General features: G+C 41.4%; 1 protein-coding gene across 4 annotated transcripts in view; it reads right to left on the minus strand.

Moving 5' to 3' along the window:
* MIGA1 (mitoguardin 1) overlaps positions 1-21,663 on the minus strand; it is an 80,245-nt gene extending 58,582 nt beyond the window's left edge. The window contains exons 1-4 of one of the 4 annotated variants that reach the window (XM_036447399.2): positions 21,558-21,663; positions 14,966-15,079; positions 4,833-5,010; positions 2,806-2,942 (exon numbers count right to left, since the gene is read on the minus strand). In XM_036447399.2, coding sequence (XP_036303292.1) covers positions 2,806-2,942; positions 4,833-5,010; positions 14,966-15,064 — 414 coding nt within the window. In that variant the 5' untranslated portion in view covers positions 15,065-15,079; positions 21,558-21,663. Of the gene's footprint in view, positions 1-2,805; positions 2,943-4,832; positions 5,011-14,965; positions 15,086-21,550 lie in introns of those variants that run through there. The other 3 variants (XM_036447400.2, XM_045584458.1, XM_036447398.2) reach the window with 3 other exon arrangements.
* Between the last annotated feature and the right edge of the window lie 2,709 nt (positions 21,664-24,372).

The raw sequence follows: 24,372 nt of genomic DNA on the forward strand, positions 1-24,372 counted from the left end.
GTGCATCACCACCATGCCAGCATTATAAGAAATGCTAAAGGGATTGCTGTAAGAGATTGCTGAGAAGAAGAAACAGAGAAACCTAGCCATACAGAATTAAAATGGCTATAAATAAGTACCTCTCAATAATAGCCCTAAATGTAAATGGATTAAATGCTTCAATCAAAAAGTGTAGGGTAGCTGAAACTGGTTTGGCTCAGTGGATAGAGCGTCAGCCTGTGGACTGAAAGGTCCCAGGTTCGATTCCAGTCAAGGGCATGTAACTTGGTTGCGGGCACATCCCCAGTAGGGGATGTGCAAGAGGCAGCTGATCAATGATTCTCTCTCATCGATGTTTCTAACTCTCTATCCCTCTCTCTTCCTCTCTGTAAAAAATCAATAAAATATATATTTTTAAAAAGTGTAGGGTAGCTGAATGGATATAAAAACATAACCCAACTATACACTGTCTACAAGAGACCCATCTCAAAACAAAAGAAACACACAGGATGAAAGTGAAGGGATGGAAAAAAATTTTCCATGCAAATGGAAAAGAAAAAAAAGCTGCAGTAGCAATACTCATATCCGATAAAATAGACTTTAAAAGCATCATGCTAAGTGAAATAAGCAAGGCGGAAAAAGATAAATATCATACAATCTCACTCACTTGTGGAGTATAATGAACAACATAAACGGATGAACAAAAATAGAGCCGGGGGGGGGGGGGGGGGGGGGAGGAATACTCTAGAATAGGGGTGTCGAACTCAATCAGAGAAGGGGCCAAAATCTAAAATCCAGCCTAAATTGCGGGCCGAATGGTTTACTGAACAGTCATAAACTGTCATTGTGATGGAAACGCAGCGGAGTGCAGTGATGACAGCACGGTGCGGGCCACATTGCAAGGCCTGGCGGGACGGATTTGGCCCGCGGGCCTTGTGTTTGACACATGTGCTCTAGAACATAATAAAAGTAATCCTGTTTTTGCCAATTTTTAGTATTTCCTACAACTTTTGTGATATCATACAAACTGTTAGTACAGTTTTAGTAATATTATTATACTTAAAATCCTTTTATCCTTGAAATATTGTTTATTGCATGTAATTTTATATGTAAGGTCATTTTTCTTGAATAATTGGTGTTTACTGCATGTAACATTATCATATTTAAAATTGTTTTTCTTAGAGATATTAATATTTATTGCATGTAACATTATTATAGTTAAGATGGTTTTTCTTAAAATATTAAGGTTTATTGCATGTAACATTATTATATTTAAAATCATTTTTCTTGAAATAAAAAAAAAACATGAAAAATAATAAAATACCTTGGAAAAAAAGAGGAGGCAGCTATATATTCTAACAAAATATAGAAAGTACAGTACAAAATATGGTGTACTGTAAACTATTTTTTTAAATTAATACACACGAGCCCAGCTGGTGTGGCTCAATTGGTTGAGAGTCATTCTATGCACCAGGGGGTGTCACAGGTTTGATACGCCATCAAGGCACATGTCAGACTTGCGGGCTCTATCTCCAGTAAGAAGTGTGCAAGAGACAGCCAATTGATGTTTCTATCTCTCTCTGCCTCTCCCTTCCTTTCTCTGAAATCAATACAAAAAATAAATGAATATATAGGATGATAGAGGCATACACTCCCTGAAAGATTATACGTAAGAAAATGTCAGCCGAAACCGGTTTGGCTCAGTGGATAGAGCGTCAGCCTGCATACTGAACGGTCCTGGGTTTGATTCCGGTCAAGGGCATGTACCTTGGTTGCAGGCACATCCCCAGTAGGGGGTGTGCAAGAGGCAGCTGATCAATGATTCTCTCTCATCGATGTTTCTAACTCTCTATCCCCCTCTCTTCCTCTCTGTAAAAAATGAATACAATATAATTTTTTTTTTAAGTGTCAGTTTGTCTCAAGGGGGGGGAAGGAAGGATTGAGAAGGTCAGGAACGCATCTTTCACTGTATATTTCTTGCTTCTTTATTTAACAAATGCATATACTACTGATTTTTTAAAATAATTTTAAACTATACTAGATTTAAATAACAGTAACTTCATTCCTCACTTGTCAATCAATCCTATATAATAAAAGGCTAATGTGAAAATTGACAGAACGGCAGAATGACCAGTCGCTATGATGTGCACTGATCAGCAGGGGGCAGAAGCTCAACACAGGAGGTGACCCCTCGTGGTCAGTGCGCCCCCACAGGGCTCAGAGCTAGCAAGCGCAGCAGTGGTGGTGGGAGCCTCTCCCACCTCGTGGCAGCACTAAGGATGTCTGACTGCTGGCTTAGGCCCACTGCCCATGGGGAGCAAACCTAAGCTGTCAGTCGGACATCCACTGAAGGCTCCTGGACTGCAAGAGGGTGCAGACCAGGCTGAGGGACACTCCCGTCCCCCGGCCAGTGCACAAATTTCATGCACCAGGCCTCTAGTACTATTATATAATAATACTCCAAAGACAGAGGTGAGAAACTCCATACTTGGCTACAGTGAATCAAACATTTTTACCTAAGCAGACTCATCAAGTGAGTTTTGTGACCTAGTACAAAGTCTGGATGCATCTTCCAGCTTTTTGCAGAACATGTAGCTTTGAAGCCACATTTCCATATCACCACCATTTTTATAGGACCCCATGGGACCACATCACTTACTCAAAAAACCTGGAAGCAAACTGACTAAATATTTAGCAAAAAGATAATTTCATTTGTCTGAAGAGAACAAGCTCAATCAGATTTTTTTAAGGTTCTTTCCATATTAAGAATAACATTTAAGCCAATAGATAAACTTAAAAGAATAATGAATTTTCATCTTTACTTACAGAGGCCAAACTCTGTGCAGAACCTGAGTATTTACTGAAAAGTCCTCCATTAGCATAGTTACAAGACTGAGATCCTTTGTCTTTGAGAGAACTTAAAGATAATGTCAAGTTCTGTCTGCTACTGGAACAACTTGAACCTACCAAACAAACATAAATATTAAAAGTATCGTTAAGTCCAATGATAAATTTCAGGTAAAATTTCAAAGTTTATGTTATATTAATTCACAAAGCTGATCTTAAAACATATTTTGTTCAAGTGTATAAATTATTAAATGTAGCCAAAACCAGTTTGGCTCAGTGGATAGAGTGTCCCGGGTTCGATTCCAGTCAAGGGCATGTACCTTGGTTGCAGGCACATCCCCAGTAGGGGGTATGCAAGAGGCAGCTGGTCGATGATTCTCTCTCATCAATGTTTCTAACTCTCTATCCCTCTCTCTTCCTCTCTGTAAAAAATCAATAAAATATATTTTTAAAAATTATTTAATGTACACCAATATTAAAATCTACATCTTTATATAATGTTTTTAATATTGCTAAAATCTGATTCTTAAATGAAGAACAAAATATTCATCTAATTAGTTAGGTCAGCATTTGATGATCTAATATAATTAATATAAAAATATTGAAAACTCTGAACCTCCCCTGACCAGGTAGCTCAGCTGCTTGAGCTTTGACTCATGAACCAGGAGATCACAGATTCCTAGTCAGGGCACATGCCTGAGTTGTGGGCTTGATTCCCCAGTAGGGGGTGTGCAAGAGCCAGTCAATCAATGATTCTTTTTCATCACTGATGTTTCTATCTTTCTCTCCCTCTCTAAATATCAATAAAAATATAAATAAATAAATAAATAAATAAATAAATAAATAAATAAAATATATGCCATTTTTTTGTACATAATACAGTACAAGATGCATAGTGGATGCCTTAAAACACGAATAGCACTGAACTATATTTATATGTATGTGTATATATATAATAGATATATGTATATATCTATCTATATATATATATATGTATATACACATATATATATATATATATATATATATACACACACACACTGTTTTTTCCTATACACACATACTTTATGGTTTCTCTTCGGCACATGCAAATTGTCCAATCATTACTCTTGTGCTCTGGGGTCATTATTAAGTAAAATAAGGGTTACTTGAACACAAGCACTCTGATACCGTGACAGTCAATGTGATAAGTGAAATGGCTATCAGGTGATTAAAAGGCTGGTAGCAATATATAGCATGATGTGGGAGACAAATGGATGATTCTGTCCCAGGCCAGATGAAGCAGGACAGCATACAATTTCATCACACTACTGAGATCGGCACACAATTTAAAATTTATGAATTGTTTATTTCTGGAACTTACCACTTAATATTTTCTGATGGTTGACTGCAGGTAACTGAAACTATAGAAAGCAAAACCATGGCAAGGGGGACTACTGTATACAATTTTATGTCTCAATATTATCTTTATTTGTTATTCTTTTTTTGTTGTTGGTTTTTTTCTCAATATGATATTTAAAAGGAACTATAAATGGACATATGCCAAAATGTTATCAGTACTTATTTCCAGGGAGCAAAGTTTCCAGTAGTTTTAATTTCTTCTGTTTGCTCATCTGTATTTCCTAATTTGTCTAAAATTAATCTACATTACTTGTGAGTTAAATATTAAGGAAGGAAATTTTGGAGACTAAACCACTGAAATCACTGCATTCAGTTATGATTTACATATAACATTTCCTTTGTAGACTTAATTTAGCTATTTCTTTTTTTTTTAATATATTTTATTGATTTTTCACAGAGAGAAAGGGAGGGGAATAGAGAGACAGAAACATCGATAAGAGAGAAACATCAACCAGCTGCCTCCTGCACATCCCCTACCGGGAATGTGCCTGCAACCAATATACATGCTCTTGACCGGAATCGAACCTGGGATCTTTCAGCCCGCAGACTGACACTCTATCCACTGAGCCAAACCAGTTTTGGCTAATTTAGCTATTTCTACATACCTTTTTCTGATGCTGCTCTTTTAGTGTATTCAAGTATGAGGTGCTCTGGTTCCCATGGCAATATTTTTCCTTTCTTCTTCCCACGTCTTCTTTTAAAGTGATGGGCCAGAAAAATTACAGATACGGCAGTCACTGCAGTTACCACAATCAACTTTTTAGCGACCGGTGAAAACCTGATCTGGAAAAGATGAAGTTAGGTTGAGAAAAACATCTTTTATTTGTTCACTTAAAATAAAAGACATAAAATTTAAAATTATTCTTAAGCTAATCTAGTACTAAATACTACCCAGGTAATATTTATTCATTCAATGCAGTTAGCTCAATTTGAATTTTAGAGCCAGCCCTCCCACAAAAAAAAAAAGAAAATGTAATTTTTTACCCACTACTCTGAAGTTCTCAGGTAATATTACCCCATGAATCAAGAGGAGCATAACATAATTCAACCTCATTAATATTTGTTGAATAACTAAGAATTAACTCATGCAACTAAATATTCTGCCTGAATGATAGCAAGATTTTTCATTATTGGAATGATTAAATCAGACCTTCTTAATGAACCAATTTTTTTATCCATCTAGAAATTTAGACAAACATACATTAACTCAATTTCTAAAAGCGTCTGAATAAGCCATTTGATTTGTGAATTAATCAACAAATTCTCAGCATCTTACAATGTACTAGGAATGTGCTATAAAAAAATAAAATAAAATCTAATTGTACTAATTATATTCCATAAGCATTTAGGAAATGCCTTTCATTGATCAGGAAGCACTGAGAATACAGAAAATACAAATCTTGCCCTGGCTGGTGTGGTTCAGTGGTTGAGCATCAACCTATGAACCAGGAGGTCACGGTTTGATTCTCGATTCCTGGGCAGGGCACATGCCCAGATTGCAGGCTCCACCCCCAGTAGGGAGTGTGGAGGAGGCAGCTAATCAATGATTCTCTCACATCATTGATGTTTCCATTTCTCTCTTCCTCTCCCTTTCTCCGATCCTATATAATAAAGAGGTAATATGCAAATTAATCATCATGCCCTCACAAGATGGCTGCCTACAACCAGGCCAGCAGGGGGGTTAGTGAGGGACAACCAAACAATTGAACAGCAGGTTGTGTGGGGCAACCAGGATGCGGGGGGTGGGGGGGCCCATGAGAGGTAACCAGGCCAGCAGGGATGGGGCATTTGGGGTCAACCAGGGCAGTGGGGGGAGGCAGTTAGGATGACCAGGCCGGCAGAGGGGGGCAATTGGGGGCAACCAGGCTGGCAGGAGGGACATTAAGAGGCAACTAAACCAGCAGGGGAGGGTGCAGTTGGGAGTGATCAGGCCAACAGGGGAGGCAGTTGGGGATGGTTAGACTGGCAAGGGGGAAATGAGGGCCCATGGGGGGGGGGGGGGGCATTTGGAGGTGACCAGGCCATTAGATGAGGCAGTTAGGGGCAACCAGGCCAGCAGAAGGGGGCAGATGGGGGCGACCAGGCTAGAAGAGGGCACAGTAAGGGGTGACTAAGGCAGGCAGGCAGGTGAGCGATTTGAAGCTAGTGGTCAAAGATTGTGAGAGGATCAGGCCTAAACCAGCAATCAGACATCCCTCAAGGGGTCCCAGATAGGAGAGGGTGCAGCCTGGGCCAGGGGACCCCCCAACCCCATGCACAAATTTTGTGCACCAAGCCTCCAGTAAAAATATATTTTTAAAAGAGCCCTAGCCGGCTTGGCTCAGTAGGTAGAACATCAGCCTGTGGAATGAAGGCTCTCGAGTTTGATTCTGTTCAGGGACATATGCCTGGGTTGCAGGTTCGATCCCCAGTCGGGGAGGTGCAGGAGGCAGCCAATCAATGATTCTCTCTCATCATTGATGTTTCTATTTCTCTCTCCCTTTCCCTTCTTCTCTGAAATCAATAAAAATATATATTTTTAAAGAGATTATCCTACTTCTAAAGTAAAAAAAACAACAACAAAACTTAAAAAAATTAAAAGGTGGGGGGAGGACTAGTCCCTCTCCACTGCCTCCCATGCAGCAAACTCTGGGGCTCTTGTAGGGAGAGCCTTTCTTTAAGTATACGATGCCAGTTTATAATTCCTTCAGTAAATGTGGTAATTAGTGGTATCTGGTTTCATATGTGGAATAAGGAGGTTGTTATGGTTGATGCATTTATTATGGATAGTATGAATGTAGTAGTTATTAGATTATAGATAAATAGGTTTAATAATGTTATGGTTGGATTATAAATTAAGATAGAAATTATTTATCCTATATGAGCAACAGATGAATAAGCCATAATTTTACATAACAGCCTTTGATTTAATCTTCCTCAACCTCCAACTGCAATTGATAATAAGGCTATATTTAGGAGATTTAGATTAATTAACAGGTGAAATTGTGTATAAGACGGATAAGGGGGCTAGTTTTTGTCATATTAGTAGAATCAGTCCTGATGATAGAAAACTCTTTTAGAGAGGCAAGGAGAGGGAGAGAGAAATAGAAACATCAATGATGAGAGAGAATCACCGATAGGCTGCCTCCTGCACACCCCACACTGGGGATGGAGCTCATAGCCTGGGCATGTGCCCCAACTGGGAATCGAACTGTGACCTCCTGGTTCATAGGTCGACACTCAACCACTGAGCCATGCTGGCTGGGCGTAAAATCAAAATTCTATTTATATGTCATATATTATTTTTACATAAAATTCCCATTAAAGTCTACAGTCCTAATCTCATGAAAAAAAAAAAAAAATTTCATGACAAATATAAGGCAAATTTCCCAGGGAAAGATGTTTATCCTAAGTAATCTAGACAACACAAGGTTTGAAAGTCTCTAATATTACTCCTATCACTTTTCATTTGTTACTTTTTCCCCTCACAGGAAAGTCAATATACCATTGCCTGGAACACTGGAAATACAGCATCTCATTTCCTCACCTCCAGGCAAAATGCAAACTAGACATGTGTCCTATTCATTTAACATGCATTGAACATCAACTTATGGGCCACACGCTGAGAACAAAGAGAAAGGAATGAGAGCCTGTTCCTTGTGCTCATATTGCACAATCCTCCTCACTCCATAACCTGATGCCACTGTTTAATGTTCTTGTCAGGTTTTCCTCCCTCATCTGATGTTCTCTGGAAACAGAATAGCTATTTGGTTACATACAAGTCTTCTGCTCCAATAACCTTGTTTCACTTTACATAGCATACACTTTGCATTAGAATTAAATTGATGTATTCTTTTAAGTCCAACTTACCACACACCTTTTTTTTCTTCATTTTTTGTTTGTTTGTTTGTTTGTTTGTTTGTTTGTGGGAGGGTTCTAAGCTAACTCTCAGTTAGATCTTGCTCAATACTTTGGAGCTTGACTGAACACAGTGATGCTTAAGACATTTATTTTGAATAAATCTCTCTGACAACTGGATCATACCACAAGTCACACGCTAACTGCAAACTCTGGAAAATGGGGATATTAATATCTTCCTCATACGGTTGTTATAAAAGGAGATGACACATATAAAACAATATCTGACACAAGCAGACATTCAAAAAATGTGAGCTCTTAATATTTTAGTGTAACAAACATCTTATTTTGGAATAACTTTACATTTACAGAAAAGTTATAAAGATAGTAGAGGAAGTTCCCACATCGCTCAAAAAGTTCCCACATCTCTGATATTAATATCTACACTAATAAAAGAGAAACATGCAAAGTACATCACGCCACTATGCCCAACAGCCAATCAGAGTGAGTATGCAAACTGAACTGAAAACATGGTGGCAGCCCCGCCTCCCAGCCGCTCCCAGCCTGTGGGAGTTGGAGAAGTCGGTGCCAATGCCTGACGCTGGCTGCAGCCACGGAGACCAAGAACCCCCGCCTGCCCCGTGATCCCAGGCCTCAGCCAGCCTCACAAACCTCACGTCCTCCTGCCCCACGTCCTGGGGGAGACGGAGAAACCGGGCCCCAGCACCTGAAGCTGGGTGAGCCCGAGAGACGAAGAAGCCGTCTGCCCCGTGATCCAGGCTACGGCCAGCCCGAGAAGCTGCCCACCCCATGTCCGCCCGCCCCATGTCCCCCGCCCCACATCCTGAGGGAGATGAAGAAACTGGGACCAAGTACCTGAGGCTGGTTGCAGCCTGGAAGATGAAGAAGCCGCCTGCCCTGTGATCCCAGGCCACTGCCAGCAGCAGAAACCTCAAGTCCACCTGCCCCACGTCCTAGGGGAGACTGAGAAATCCGGCCCCAGCTCCTGAGGCTGGATGCGACCTGGGAGACGAGCCTGCCCCATGATCCCAAGCCAGAGCCAGCTGAAGAAGCCGCCCAACCCATGTCCTGAGGTAAACAAGAAACCGGGTGCCAGTGCCTGAGGCTGGCTGCTGCCCGGGAGATGAAGAAGCCACCTGCCCTGTGATCCCAGGCTACGGCCAGCCGGAGAAGTTGCCCCCACTGCATTCCAGGGAAGATGGAGAAGCTGCCCACCTGCAGTCCTGGGCACAAGCACCTGCAGCTGACTGAGGCCCGGGAGATGGAGAAGCCGCCCACCCTGCGGTCCCAGGAGCCAGCACTTGTGGCTGCAGCACAGGCAAAGCCACTTGCCCACCATCCCCTGAGTCTGCAGCCAGCCTGGGCACCGATGGCTGACCAGAGGGAGGGCTGCCCGGATCCCGGGTGTCTGTGGTTGGCTAGAGGAGGGAATCCTGGGTCCCAGGTGCAGGGCCGAGGCAGAGGTGGTTAGGGGCAATCAAGTCAGCAGGGAAGCAGTTAGAGATGATCAGGCTGGCAGGCAGAAGCAGTTAGGGGTAATCAAGCAGGCAGGGGAGTGGTTAGGAGCCAGCAGTTCTGGATTGTGAGAGGGATGTCTGACTGCCGGTTATCCCACGAGGGGTCCCAGATTGGAGAGGGTGCAGGCCAGGCTAAGGGACACCCTTCCCACCACCCTCCATGCACGAATCTCACACACCGGGCCTCTAGTCTTATATAATCATAGTACTCTTGTCAAAACTAAAAAATTAACATTAGCACATTATTAACTATAGACCTTGCCCTGGCCTGGTAGCTCAGTTGGTTAGAGTATTGTCCTGATAAAACAAGGATTGCGTTCTGCCCCCAATCAGGGCACATACAAGATGCAACCAATGAATGCATCAATGAGTGGAGCAGTGAATCAATCTCTCTCTCTCCTCTCTCTCTCTCATCAATTTAAAAAAGAAAGAGCTATAGCCCTATTCTACTTTCACCAGTTTTCCTACTATTGTTCTTTTCTATTCCAGGACCAATTCAGAATACCACACTGCATTTAGACAGATTTTTATTTTTAAATGTTTGGTTAATTCCTAGTCTCTCTCACTCCATTCTGATTTTGGACAATCAGCTAAACTACTTACCCTTTTCCAATGAAAAAATAGGAGTTTGTTTGTATTAACATGATACATTGTAATATACCAAAATGACTCCCATTGGGGCAGGCCAGCCAGACCCCACTCATGCACAAATTTGTGCACTGGGCCTCTAATTTATATAAAAATATTGAACAGCTGAAACAACCCAAAAACACAAAATAGAGAAACATACAATAAACTATAGTGCACTTATATTCATAAAGAATGTTTAATGACAGAAAAAATGCTCTAATATACAACTTTATAATCTTGAATAGGAACACTGGGGGTTGGAGCAGTGGGGGGTGAGGGGGGCAGAGAGACATATACAGAAATAAAAGACCCAAAGAAAGTATAAAATAAGCTTTTATAAACTGTTGGTAATTTCTATCTTCTCTTCAATTCTTTTCCATATTTTTCAAGTGTTACTTTAAGCATATAATCCTAAAAAAGGAAAGAAAAAAAAGAAAAAAAGAAAAAATAGGTTTTGGGGTCAAAGAGGTACAACTTCAAGTCCCATATTATATATGCAATTTTAAACAAGTTAATTAAGCTCTTGAAGCTTCCAGATCTATAAAATGAAGATGATATCTAAATTCTAGGGTGATTTTGAGGATTAGAGACATCTACACTAATAAAAGAAAAACATGCAAATTGACTGTGCCTCTGCAACGCCTACCAGCCAATCAGGAAGGAATATGCAAATTAGCAAGACAAATATGATGATGTGTCTTCCCCCCCCCCCCCCCCCCCCCCCCATCAAGCCGCACCAGGCACAGAGCAGCTGGGTGAAACAGGACTTCTGCTATTAGGGGGAGGGCAGGAGGTGGAGGGAGCAGCACTCTGGCCAGAGTGAAGCCTGCAGACATCGGCTGTAATCAGTGAAGCCTGTAAAAACTCCAGCCAGAGTGAAGGTGGAAGGCAGTGGCCAGAGTGAAGCCTGGGTCCCGGGTGCCAGAGGAAAACCGGTGCCAGCAGCCAGGTGAAGGAATTTTGCACAAATATTCGTGAAACGGGTCTCGAGTTATATATAAAAGACCTAAAAAATGTCTTAAACATGGTGAACACTAAGCAGTAACTACTACACTCATAATTATTCTCATACATCTTACCTGTACAACATCCTTTCCTAGATATATAAATTTACACTTTGTATGTATGTTTCATCAATCTAAGAAACTTTATTTTAAAATGCAAGCAGGTTTTAGAAATGTGAGAAATTATCATCTTGGATTTGATAAAATAGTGTAATTTTAGTGAACTAAATGCTACTTTCTATCTATATATTTTTATTTAATACAATAAAAGTACAAATTGAATTAGAAACAAATATTAAGAATAAAAACACTGTTGCCATGGATAATAAACACATGAAAAGATGCTCAACATCACTAGTCACTAGAGAAATGCAAATCAAAACCACAATGACCAGACACCTAAAGTTTTGGGTTTGATTCCCTGTCAAAGCACATACAGAAACAGAAACTAAAAAAGCAATCCCATTTACCATGGCACCAAAAAAATTAAGATACCTAGTTATAAACTTGAGATAAAAGACCTGTACTCGGAAAACTACAGGATGTTGAAAAAAGAGATAGAGGAAGAATATATCATGTTCAAGTGAAAGAATATACCATGTTCATGGACTGGTAGAATCAACATCACTAAAATGTCCATACTACCCATAGCAAACTATAGATTCAATGCAATCTCCATGAAAATAATAGCATATTTCACAGACCTAGAACAAATGCTCTAAAAATTGATAAGGAACAGCCCTAGCTGGTTTGGCTCAGTGGATAGAGTGTTGACTGAAGGGTCCCAGGTTTGATTCTGGTCAAGGGCTTATGCCTGGGTTGTGGGCTCGAACCCCAGTGGGGGGAATGGGAACATGCAGGAGGCAGCTGACCAATGATTCTTTTTTTTTTTTTTAATATATTTTATTGATTTTTTACAGAGAGGAAGAGAGAGGGACAGAGAGTTAGAAACATCGATGAGGGAGAATCATTGATCAGCTGCCCCCTGCACACTCCCCACCGGGGATGTGCCCGCAACCAAGGTACATGCCCCTGACTGGAATCGAACCTAGGACCCCTCAGTCTGCAGGCCGACACTCTATCCACTGAGCCAAACCGGTTTCGGCCAGTGATTCTTTTTCATTACTGATGTTTCTATCTCTCCCTCTCCTTTTCTCTCTGAAATCAATAAAAATATATTTTTTAAAAATTTATGTGGAATAAAAGAAGACCCTGAATAGCCACAGCAACCTGAGAAAGGACAAAGTTGGAGGGATCACAATATAAGTTATCAGGCTATATTACAAAGCCACTTTTTGCAAAACTGCCTGGTACTGGCACAAGAACCAACATACAGACCAAAGCAACCGAACAGAGAATCTAAAAATCAACCCAAGCCATTATGCTCAATTAATATTTGACAAAGGAGGTAAGAGCACACAATGGAGTCAAAACAGTCTTTTCAATAAATGATGTTGGGAAAATCAGACAGATACATGCAAGAAAAGGAAACTAGACCACCAACTTACGCATATGCAAAATTAAACTCAAAATTGATAAAAGACTTAAACGTAAGACGGGAAACCATAAAAGTCTTTAGAAGAATATATAGGCAGCAAAATATCAGACATATCTCGCAGCAGTGTCTTCACCGATATAGCTTCTAGGACAAATGAAACTAAAGAGAAAATAAAGAAATGGGACTAAATCAAAATAAAAAGCTTCTACACAGTAAAAGAAACCAATCAACAAAACAAGAGAGCCCACTGCATGGGAGAACATATTTTTAAATGTTACATCCAATAAAGGTTTAATCTCCAAAATTTATAGGGAACTCATACAACTTAACAAAAGAAAGATAAACAACCCAATCAAAAACTGGGCAAAGGACCTAACTAGACATTTTTCGAAAGTGGACATACAGAAGGCCCAGAGACATGAAAAAATGCTCCAAGTCACTAATCATCTAAGAGAGGCAAATAAAAATGACAATGTGGTACCATCTCACACCTGTCAGAATGGCTATCATCAACAAATCAACAAACGACAAGTGCTAGTGAGGATGTGGAAAAAAAGGGAACCCTCGTGCACTGCTGGTGGGAATGCAAACTGGTGCAGCCACTGTGGAGAACAGTGTGGAGTTTCCTCAAAAAACTGAAAATGGAATTCCCATTTGACCCAGTGATCCCACTTCTAGGAATATATCTGAAGAAATCAGAAACACCAATCAGAAAGGATATATGCACCCCTATGTTCATAGCACTACAGTTTACAATTGCTAAGATTTAGAAACAGCCTTATTGCCCAATAGCAGATGAGTGGATAAAAAACTGGTACATCTACACAATGGAATACTATGCTACTAGAAAAAAGAACTCTTACCATTCACATGGATGGACCTGGAGAGCATTATGCTAAGCGAAAGAAACCAGTCAGAGAAAGATAAGTATCACATGATCTCACTCATTTGTGGAATATAATGAACAACATAAACTGCTGAAAAAATATAGTGAACAACATAAACTGATGAATAAACTGATGAGGTACAGAGACATAGAAGCATCAAACCTCAGAGGGAAGGAGAGGAGTTGGGGTGGAAAGCAGAAAGATAAGAGAAACCAAGGGACTTGTATGCATGGTTATATAAGCACTAGTGGCCCAGTGCACAAAACTCATGCACATTAAAAGGGAATTAACTAGAAGAAATATTTTAATAGTGCTATTTGCCCTTTCTCTATAATAGCAGTGTCAGAGATGAGAGAAAATTAATAAAATGTATATAAAATCTTCCTCCTGTCAGAGTCTGGGGCATGCTGCGGGACCTAGAGTCAAGTCCCCACTCACCACCCACATGCACTTTGAAAATGCAGGAGGCCCAGACCCGGCCGGATCCACCTCTATAGGGTGAGACCCAGACCTGGACAGCCCCACCCCTGTCAAGCCCCTCTGCGTGGGGGCACAGCCTCGGTCCCCCAGTCTGGCACTGGGGTGAGGGGCATGGCCTGGGGTCCTGTCAAGCCTTGTCGTGCAGGGGATGCAGCCTGAGGTTTCCCAGCCTGGCGCTGGGGCAGTCTGAGGTCTCCCAGCCTGGTACCAGGACGGGGGTTGGGGAGCACAGCCTGAGATTCCCCCATCAAGCCCCGCAAGGGGAGGGGAATAGCCTGAGGTCCCCCATCAAGCTCAGCATGCCCCCCACCACCCAACATCATGTCAGTGCTGAAAGGGGACGCACACAGGCAGTGTCATGTCCCTAGCTGGGGATACAGGCAGGCTGCTTCACTTCAGCTCTGGGCAGAGACGCACACAGGCAGCCTAACATTAGCACTGGGGGTAGCAGTTCCCGTCCCCATCCCTGCCCACAGTCTGGTCGTGACTGGGTCACCATAATTTTTATACATATCACCTCTTTATATGTATAGAATACCAATGGTCACAGACAGTTGGGGGGTGAGGGCATGTGCTAGGGGTAGGAGGGAGAGGTCAATGGGGGGAAAGGAGACATATATAACACTTTCAACAATAAAGAATTTAAATAAAATGAAAATATAAAATACAATCCCTTTTAAAAGTTATGAATTTGATAACAACAAAAACACAAAATAAAACCAAGTTAACCTGTAAACTAACGAATATTTTTGACTGAACCTTTTAAAATATCAATTAAATTTTAAACATTGTAAGCAAGATATGCTCCGAGCAGTAAACTTATTATTCAACTTCATGTTAGTTTCATTATTTTTTTTTTTTTACCTGAGAAAGAGAATAGTACCAAGACAGAGGGCGATCAAACGCTCTTAGTGCTGTGGTCTTCAAGGAAAACTGTGATTCGCTTACTATTTCTTCTGACATGACTCCTCTTCTAATCTTCATTAAATGAAACATAAAAACACATTAGCCACAAAGATTTCTGGTTATCCTACCAAATTAAAATTTTAACTCTATCGTGATATTAATAATTCATATTACATTTACCTGAAGAAAAGAGCATTCTGAGCCAAATTTACTTGAGCTGAATGTTTACTTATTATTCACCAAAATACCCAAAAAGAAATTAAATTTGAATTTGAGTTCCGGTAGTAAATTTTCCTTCCAGTTAAATAAACATCTCAGCTTTTACATAATACTTTAAATCTATTTCTTCCCATGTATTTCTTTCAAATAATAGCGGGGATGGATATTGAAAGGAATCTGATTGAATTATGATTCCTGGAGCTAGAAAGGAACTTTGGAGTTCACTGGACTTCAGAACTAATGCTTTTATTGTCCTACTGTCCCATTTTAAAGATCTTTAAAAAAAAAAAAAAGTGCTATATACATGCTATGAAATTTAAGTATAGTTTTAATGCCTATTTCTATAGAAACCAAAGAAAAACAAGTCAGATGTCTACAGATGAGGCAGCTGTCACTCAGAGAGACCCTTACAGGTAGCAGAACCTTGAGTGAAACATTATGGTTCAGGGTCTGGGTCTATGTTTTGAAGAGCCAGAAACCCAATTTTACCATTGTACCCAGCTGGACATAATACTAAACAAATTTACATAGTATTGCTGTATAAATTAGTTTACAAATTTATTCATTCACAATAAGAAAATATACTGTCTAGTGAAAGAATAGTTACACTACCAAAACATACCCTTTCTGAAATAAAATATTATAGGGAGCTGAATTAATTGATAATAATTGGTTAAAAATGCTGCCTGGTAAGCATAAATTTAATGGGTCCTGAGGAATATTCATCCAGGCCAAGAAAAGGCCTGAGAAGACTCTCTGGTACACCTACCAAATTTAACATTTCTTTTCCTTAGATAGTGCTATATATACATACATTGCCAAAGAGAAAAAACAAATTACCAACAATCCCTCTATAAAACCTCATTTGCTATACTTTCTTAAAATCCTTTATATTTCTGCATACAGTTTCTCTGCTCTCTTTTTCTGGATTCCAGCAACTACTCCCTTCTGTTAATACCCACCCCTTTTCAGACAAGCATTAAAACCACTGATTAAGAAGTTTCATTTCACACAAAACACAGTAATACTGTTAGGATGGGTTACTGCTATTACTAACACCCTATCCCCTATTAGTGACACAATGTAATTTTAATTCCCCCTCATGCATATTGGAATTAAAATGTTCAGACTCAGTATAATTAGTTCTAACTTAAGTATAGTACATTTATCCTAACAAAAACAAACAAACAAACAAAAACTATGATGCAGACATTATAGAGAAATACAATGGAAACCATAAAGAAACCAACAAGGATTGCTGGCAGGGGTCACATTGTTTCTGTGCTGGGACCTCCCCCTGTTGCAAAGCTGGCTGGCAGCCATATAGCCATATCTGAGTTTCCATCAATGATTCCCTGAGACTCTGCCCCATCCAATCTACAGCCCCACTTAAGCTGTTTGTAGTGGCTTTTCCATATGAAAGATCTATCTGGCTCAGACTTCAGACTTTGCTAAAATCTCTCAAACAAGCTGCAGCAGGCATCAGCATGCCCCAAACCTAACAGTAAAAGGCCTAAGACCCAGCACTAGCACCAGCCTGCCTTGCTTCACAGCTGGGCCTCACCTGGGTACTTCCAAGCCCAATACGACTAGGAGCCATCTGCAGGACTTTCTGTAGTTCCTATCCCGTGGCCTTAGGCAGTGGCTGACTTTGCACCTCCCAGGAGGCTCCAGAGCCAGTGCACCAGGTGGATCACTTAAGACCACGAGTAAAGTTCTAATCTCTACACATCCATGGGTAACACATTCAAGGGGCAGATTCAGTGAATACCAAAGCTCCACTGAAACAAGTCCTGCTCCATAGGGGCGTCTGCTGTATAGCAGCTCTTCCACTGTAGTCACAGCTGGTCCTCACAGCCAATTGGCCCTCAAACTAGTGCCAACAGCAATCAAGGCTCAACTACAACAAGATTGTGAACAGCCCTCACAGGGGTGCATCTAGTGTGCCTAGCTCAGGTGACTGGGGAGTCTGAACCACTGGGCCCTACAGGACATTTACTACACAAGGCCACGTTACCAATTCCAGGAAATACAGGAGCCCTACCTCATACATAAACTAACACAGAGAAGCAACCAAAATGTGGAGACAAAGAAACAGGTCACAAATGAAAGAAATGGAAGCAAGCAAACTCAGAGTTCAAAACAATGGTTATAATTGCCAAAACCGGTTTGGCTCAGTGGATAGAATGTGGGCCTGCGGATTAAAAGGTCCCGGGTTCGATTCCGGTCAAGGGCATGTACCTTGGTTGCGGGCACATCCCCATTGCGGGGTGCAAGAGGCAGCAGGTCGATGTTTCTCTCTCATCGACATTTCTAACTCTCTATCCCTCTCAATTCCTCTCTGTGTAAAAATCAATAAAATGTATTTTTTTTAAAAAACAAAAAACAAAAATCAATGGTTATAAGGTTACTGGAGGATCTCAATGAGAGCTTCAAGGGACTTAGTGAGAATTTCAAGGATCTTAGTGATACTTTCAAAGAAAGACATGAAAAAGGACCAGTCAGAAATTAAGCATATACTAACTGAAATAAAGAATAATTTGCAGGGACTCAAACTAGAGTAGAGGATTCCGAGAATCAAAACAATGATTTGGAATATGAGGAAACAAAAAACATCCAATCAGAAGAGCAAAAAGAAAAAAGTTAAAAAATATGAAGGATGGTAGTATAAGGAGTCTCTGGGACAACTTCAAGCATACCAATATTTGCATTATGGAGGTGCCAGAGGAGAAGAGAAAGAGAGCAAGATATTGAAAACCTATTAGAAGAAATAATGACAGAAAATTTCCTCTATCTAATGAAAAAAAAAAAAAAAAAAAAAAGATTTATAAGTATAGGAAGTGCAAAGCATCCCAAATAAGAGGAACCCAAAGAGGACCACACCAAGACACATCACACCAAGACACATCATAATTAAAATGCCAAGAGCAAAAGACAAAGAGAGAATATTAAAAGCAGCAAGAGAAAAACAGTTAGTTACTTACAGAGGAACGCCCATAAGCTGATTTCTCAACAGAAATTATGCAGGCCAGAGGGAGTGGCCAGAAATATTCAAAGTGATAAATAGCAAGGACCTACAACTAAGATTATTCTACCCAGCAAAGCTATAATTTAGAACTGAAGGTCAGATAAAGAGCTTCACAGACAAGAAAAAGCTAAAGGAGTTCACCACCACCAAACCAGTATTATATGAAATGTTAAAGGGTATTCTTTAAAAAGAGGAAGAAGAAAAAGATTAAAAATGTGAACAATAAAAAAGTAATAAATAGTTATCTATCAATAATTGAATCTAAAAATCAAAATAAACAAATAAAAAATCCAATGAACAGACTAAACTGGTGAATAAAATAAAATCAGAGGCATGAAAATGGAACAGACTGACAATTCTCAGAGGGAAGGGAATGGGGGGCAGGAAGAGATAAAAGAAAGATCTTAAAGGCATATAGGCATTACCAATGGACACAGACAACGGGAAGGTGAAAGCCTGGGGCAAGGGGGAACTGGATGAAGGAGGTCAAAGGGGGGAAAGGGGGAGACATCTGTAATACTCTCAACAATAAAGATTTAAAAGAAAAAGAAAAATACTGAGAGTAATTCACCCCAAGGGAATTTTTCCATAATAGGGGGTTCCAAATTTTTAAGAAGAGGAAAAAGAAAATAAACACTTCAATTTGCTGCAGGGGTTTTCTCAAATGAATTCTGACAAATCTGTGGTCTTGCATTCTAACTACCTCATTACTTTTCATTTAAAATCACTGAGGAAGTGATTCCAAACTTAATCATTAATAACAGAATAACTGCCGAAACTGGTTTGGCTTAGTGGATAGAGTGTTGGCCTGCAGACTGAGGGGTCCCAGGTTCGATTCTGGTCAAAAGCATGTGCCTTGGTTTTGGGCTCATCCCCAGTAGTGGGTGTGCAGGAGGCGGCTGATCAATATTTTTCTCTCATTGATGTTTCTGGCTCTCTATCCTTCTTTTTCCTCTCTATGGAAAATCAATCTTATCTAATAAAAGAGTAATATACAAATTAACCATACATCTGCTACACTCACCAGCCATGCCCACCAGCCATACCCACCAGCCAATCAGAATGAATATGCAAACTAACGCCAACCAAGATGGCTGCAGCCACAGAGAGCAGGAGGGAGGCTTGGGTTTCTCTGGCAATCAAGGAAGCCAAGATTTCCGCCTGCCCTTGCCAGCCTAAGCCTCCACTCAAGGCTACACAGTTTCAATTATAGAAGGGAAACAAATCCAAACAGAAATGGCAACAGCCACTGAGCAAGCACAAGGCTTGTCTCTGCTCTAGGCTACAAAGTTTCAATTGTAGAAGGTAAATAAATTTGAGATACCAGGCCCTCTGCTTGGGTTGCTGTGGGGTGTGGCCGGCTTGCAAACCAACGCAGGCCCCTAGCTCAGGCCACCCCACACCCCAAGGGAACCCCCACCCTGACACCCTTCAGGGCAAACCAGCTGGCTCCCACCCATGTAGCACGCCTCTATCCTATCTAATAAAAAAGTAATATGCAGATTGACCATCACTCCAACACACAATATGGCTGCCCCATGTGGTCAAAGATCCTGCCCCCATGTGGACACAAGATGGCCAGCACCAGAGGGCAGGTGGGAGGGACCAGGCCTGCAAGGGAGGGCAGTTGGGGACGATCAACCCTGCAGGGGAGGGCAGTTAGGGGTGACCAGGCCAGCAGAGTAGGGAAGTTGGGGGCTGGCCTGGTCTAACTGGCAGAGAAGCAGTTAGACATCAATCAGGCTGGCATGGGAGTGGTTAGGGGCAATCAGGAAGGCAGGCAGGTGAGCAGTTGGGAGCCAGCAGTAATGGATTGTGAGAGGGATGTCTGACTGCCCAGGATCAGGCCTAAATGGGCAGTCAGACATCCCTTGAGGGATCCCAGATTGGAGAGGGTGCAAGCTGGGCTGAGGGACACACACACACACACCCCTCCCGTGCATGAATTTCGTGAACTGGACCTCTAGTAAAATATAAAAGTAAAATTAAAAAAAAATAACAGAATAACTTTTTAAAACCAGCCATTTCAGTGGCTTTCATAAGTATTAATTAAAATGAACATGAAGGCAGTTTCACGATCATTCACATTTGTAAAAAGAGTGTAAAACATCACAAAAAACATTGTACTATGTAATATTACTCACTTGTCTCCATTCTAACCACTGGAGAGTTAAAAATAAGTGTCACTAATAGAGATTGTTTCTTAAACACCCTAAAATTCTATTCTACAACTTGGTTTTATAATCCAAGCAAGAATGAAACTCTGGCCTAGCTGGTTTGGCTTAGTGGATAGAGCTGTGGACTGAAGGGTCCTGGGTTTGATTCCAGTCAAGGACACCCGCCCAGGATGTGGGCTCCATCTCCAGTGACAGGGGAGTGGGGTGTGTGTGTGCAGGAGGCAGCCCACCAATGGTTCTCTCTGATCATTGATGATTCTCTCTCTCCTCCCTTCATCTCTGAAATCAATAAAAATATATATATTTTTTAAATGAGCCCTTGCCGGTCTGGCTCAGTGGCTAGAGCCTCGGCCTGCGGACCGAATTGTCCCGTGTTTGATTCCAGTGAAGCTCAGGTGCCAGGGTGGCAGGCTCCTCCCTGACTGCCCTGGTCGGGTGCGCACAGGAGGCAACCAACCCATCATCGATGTTTCTCTCTGCCTTTCCCTCTCTCTTCCACTCTCCCTAAAAAAATCAATAGAAAAAACATCCTCGGATGAGGATTAACAACAACAAAAAAGAATGAAATCCCGAAACCCCACCCCCCCAATGTTGACATGAAGCAAAAATGTGTATAAACAGAACTTTCAGAAGGTATACACAGCAAAAAAATGCTTAGTCGCAATAATGATAACATTAAAAAATAAATAAAAAGATCTGTGTAACTCCAAGATCTGCTAAGAATCATCCTCCATACAATGAATGCTGAACCCCTTTATTCAATGAAGGGCTCCGACAGGACTATCCGGATGCCAAAGCATCTTCTAGGAAAGTGTACTCTTCCCATCCACAAACTGCCATTCAAGCAGAACCCAGGACCCCCGGCTGCCCAGCACCGACCCCCACCCCCCACCCCCCTAGCGCCCACCCTCTCCGCGGTCTCCCTCTCCCTTCCCAGGAGGACCAGAGAGGGAGCTCGCTCCGGCTCTGCCGCCCAGCCCACCCTGACTCAGCCCCCGGCTCTCCGTCCCCCAGCCCGCACTCGGAATCCGAGGGCCAGGGCGGCGCTGGGGCCCGTCCCCGTCCCTCCCCGTCCCTCCCCGCCCGCCGCCTCCGTTCCGCGGGCACCGGGACCCCCACCTGGTACCTGGCTTCACGGGCCGGTGCAGCCGCCCACGCCTGCTTCCCCGCCGCAGCCCGAGCGGAGCGGCAGCTGCCTGGCCCCGAGGGCGGAGTCCTTCCGGGGTCAGGAGCGCGAAGGTGAAGAGAAAGCGGCGCGGCCGGCCAGCCTGTGTGCGGGAGGGGCCGCGTGTGAAGCAGCTCCCGCCATTTTTGTTTAGGGTAGACTTTCCCCTCACATACACACTCCCCCCCCCCCCCCCCCCACTTAGGGAATGAATGTAGAAACTAGATTAGAAGAATTGCGTCTTATTACAGTGCTATCAAGAGTTGTCAAGAGCTGGTATCATAGTTCATAACCTTCATAATTCATAACCTTTGGTGGGAACTAGGACCATTCTGTGAATCTGGTGAAAATGCACATAAACACACACTTTCACAGTATGAAAAGAAAAAAAATTATATGCATATATAGGGTGTCTCAAAAAAATGTATACATACAGTCGAAACCGGCTTGGCTCGATGGATAGAGCGTCGGCTTGGGGACTGAGGGGTCCCGGGGTTCGATTCCGGTCAAGGGCATGTACCTTGGTTGCGGGCATATCCCCAGTAGGGGGTGTGCAAGAGGCAGCTGATCGATGACTCTCTCATCGATGTTTCTAACTCTCTATCTCTCTCCCTTCCTCTCTGTACAAAATCAATAAAATATATTTTAAAAATGTATACATACACTTTGAATAATTGTAAAGACAGTGTTTATTAAAATACATTTCATTTTAAAAATTGAGCTATCAGGAGAAGAAATTGAGCTATCAGCTGTTAAAGTGTGTATACATTTTGGGGGGACTAAATATAATATATATATTCAGATGTCCCAAACCAATCCATAGATCCCAGGTTAAGGACTACTACTGCCCAGTGGATAGAGCATAGGCCTGCACACTGAAAGATCCCAGGTTCGATTCCGGTCAGGGGCACATGCCCAGGTTGTGGGCTCCATCCCCAGTTGGGGGATGTGCAGGAGGCAGCCAATCCATGATTCTCTCTAATTGTGGATGTTTCTCCCTCTTCCTTCCTCTCTGAAATCAATAAAAATAAATTTTTTTTAAAAAAAGAACTATTACTACAGGCCCTCAGCCCCTAAATGAATGAATATTAGGAGACATTCCAACCCTGTATCAATAATAAAGTTATTGATTTTTTGTTATTGTTGTTTAATAGGGGAGGGGCCTGCAACCAAGGTAAGTGCCCTAGAATGGGATTGAACCTGGGATCCTTTGCTTGGCAGGCCAAGGCTCTATCCGCTGAGCCAAACTGTCTACGGCAAAGGCGTTAATTTAAATTCCTCTTAAGCTTTTCTCCACATTTCCTATTGAATTAGACTACCAAATAATATGTGAATATGGCCAACTCTGAGGGGTTAGGCAGGGTGTTCACTGCTCTGAGATTCTGTTTAACACATAGTAGACCTCTGGAGGAGAGGACAACAAAACAAGATGCTGTCTCTATGTCCAGTCCTAAGCCAAAAATCATTGTGGTAGTTGAGACTGGTTTGGCTCGATGGATAGAGCGTCGGGTTGGGGACTGAAGGGTCCCAGGTTCGATTCCAGTCAAGGGCATGTACCTTGGTTGCGGGCATATCCCCAGTAGGGGGTGTGCAAGAGGCAGCTGATCAATGACTCTCATCGATGTTTCTAACTCTCTATCTTTCTCCCTTCTTCTCTGTACAAAATCAATAAAATATATATTTTTAAAAATCATTGTGGTAAAAACCCAAAATAATTTTGTAAAGACAGTTAAAACACAAGAGCAAATGTTACTATTTCTATCGAAAGACCTAAAATTAACAAATTTTTTTTTCTGTCAGTTTTCAAAATTTCCATTTAGTCAAAATGGAAAATAAGGAAAATGATCATACCAGTGTGTGACATGACTGGACAATAAGTAAGATGCACAGACTGAGTTATATGTGGAAATATTTTACATTTATAAAGTACATGGTTCTCTTGACTGGTGAAGAACCTGGAATTTGTAAGGCTGTTTTTGTTTAATCCTCCATCTTCTCTTCTACCTCCTCCCTACTTCCACAACTTCCAAACATTCAGTCTAATGGGAAGAGCAGCAATGTTAACTACCACTTAAAGCAACTTTTCTAAGAACATTATCCCTTTAATTCCACAACAAACATTATGAGAGAGATAATATACACTGAGTGTCAATTTTACTCTTTAATAGGAGAATAAGAATTTCCATATTTTATTTATTTTTTAAATCAAAGTAATTTGCTCCAAACCTCCCATCTCCTGGATTAATCATTATTAGGTATATCAAGATCCTGTTAGCTACAAGCAAAATAAAACCAAACAAATAGTCACTTAAACCATAGGATATGGTATTCCACATGAATGCAGCTGTAGATGGACACAGTTTCATATTTGGACTTGATGTCTTCTGATATCCTGGCCCAAAGGGGGTAAATGGGGCTTGGATTAATTCTAAAGGTTTGTCCCTCTTCCAGATAACCAAAGTCACCATGCAATGCTCACAAAACCAGGAAGTGGAATTCATGGAATAATACTACCCTGTTTCCCCGAAAATAAGACAGTGTCTTATATTAATTTTTGCTCCCAAAGATGCGGTAGATCTTATTTTCAGGGGATGTCTTATTTTTCCATGAAGAAGAATATGGTACACATTTATTGTTAAATGAAAAGAAAGGAAATTTATTACCTGTATACGGTACGGTAGTACGGTAGTTTCAACACAAACCAGACAAACTGTGAATCCTACAGTATCAAGAATTTACTCATTTATTCAATGACAATCATGTCATCATCTTCTGG

The sequence above is a fragment of the Pipistrellus kuhlii genome, unplaced genomic scaffold (genome assembly GCF_014108245.1).
Source record: "Pipistrellus kuhlii isolate mPipKuh1 unplaced genomic scaffold, mPipKuh1.p scaffold_m20_p_2, whole genome shotgun sequence".
NCBI lineage: Eukaryota > Metazoa > Chordata > Mammalia > Chiroptera > Vespertilionidae > Pipistrellus > Pipistrellus kuhlii.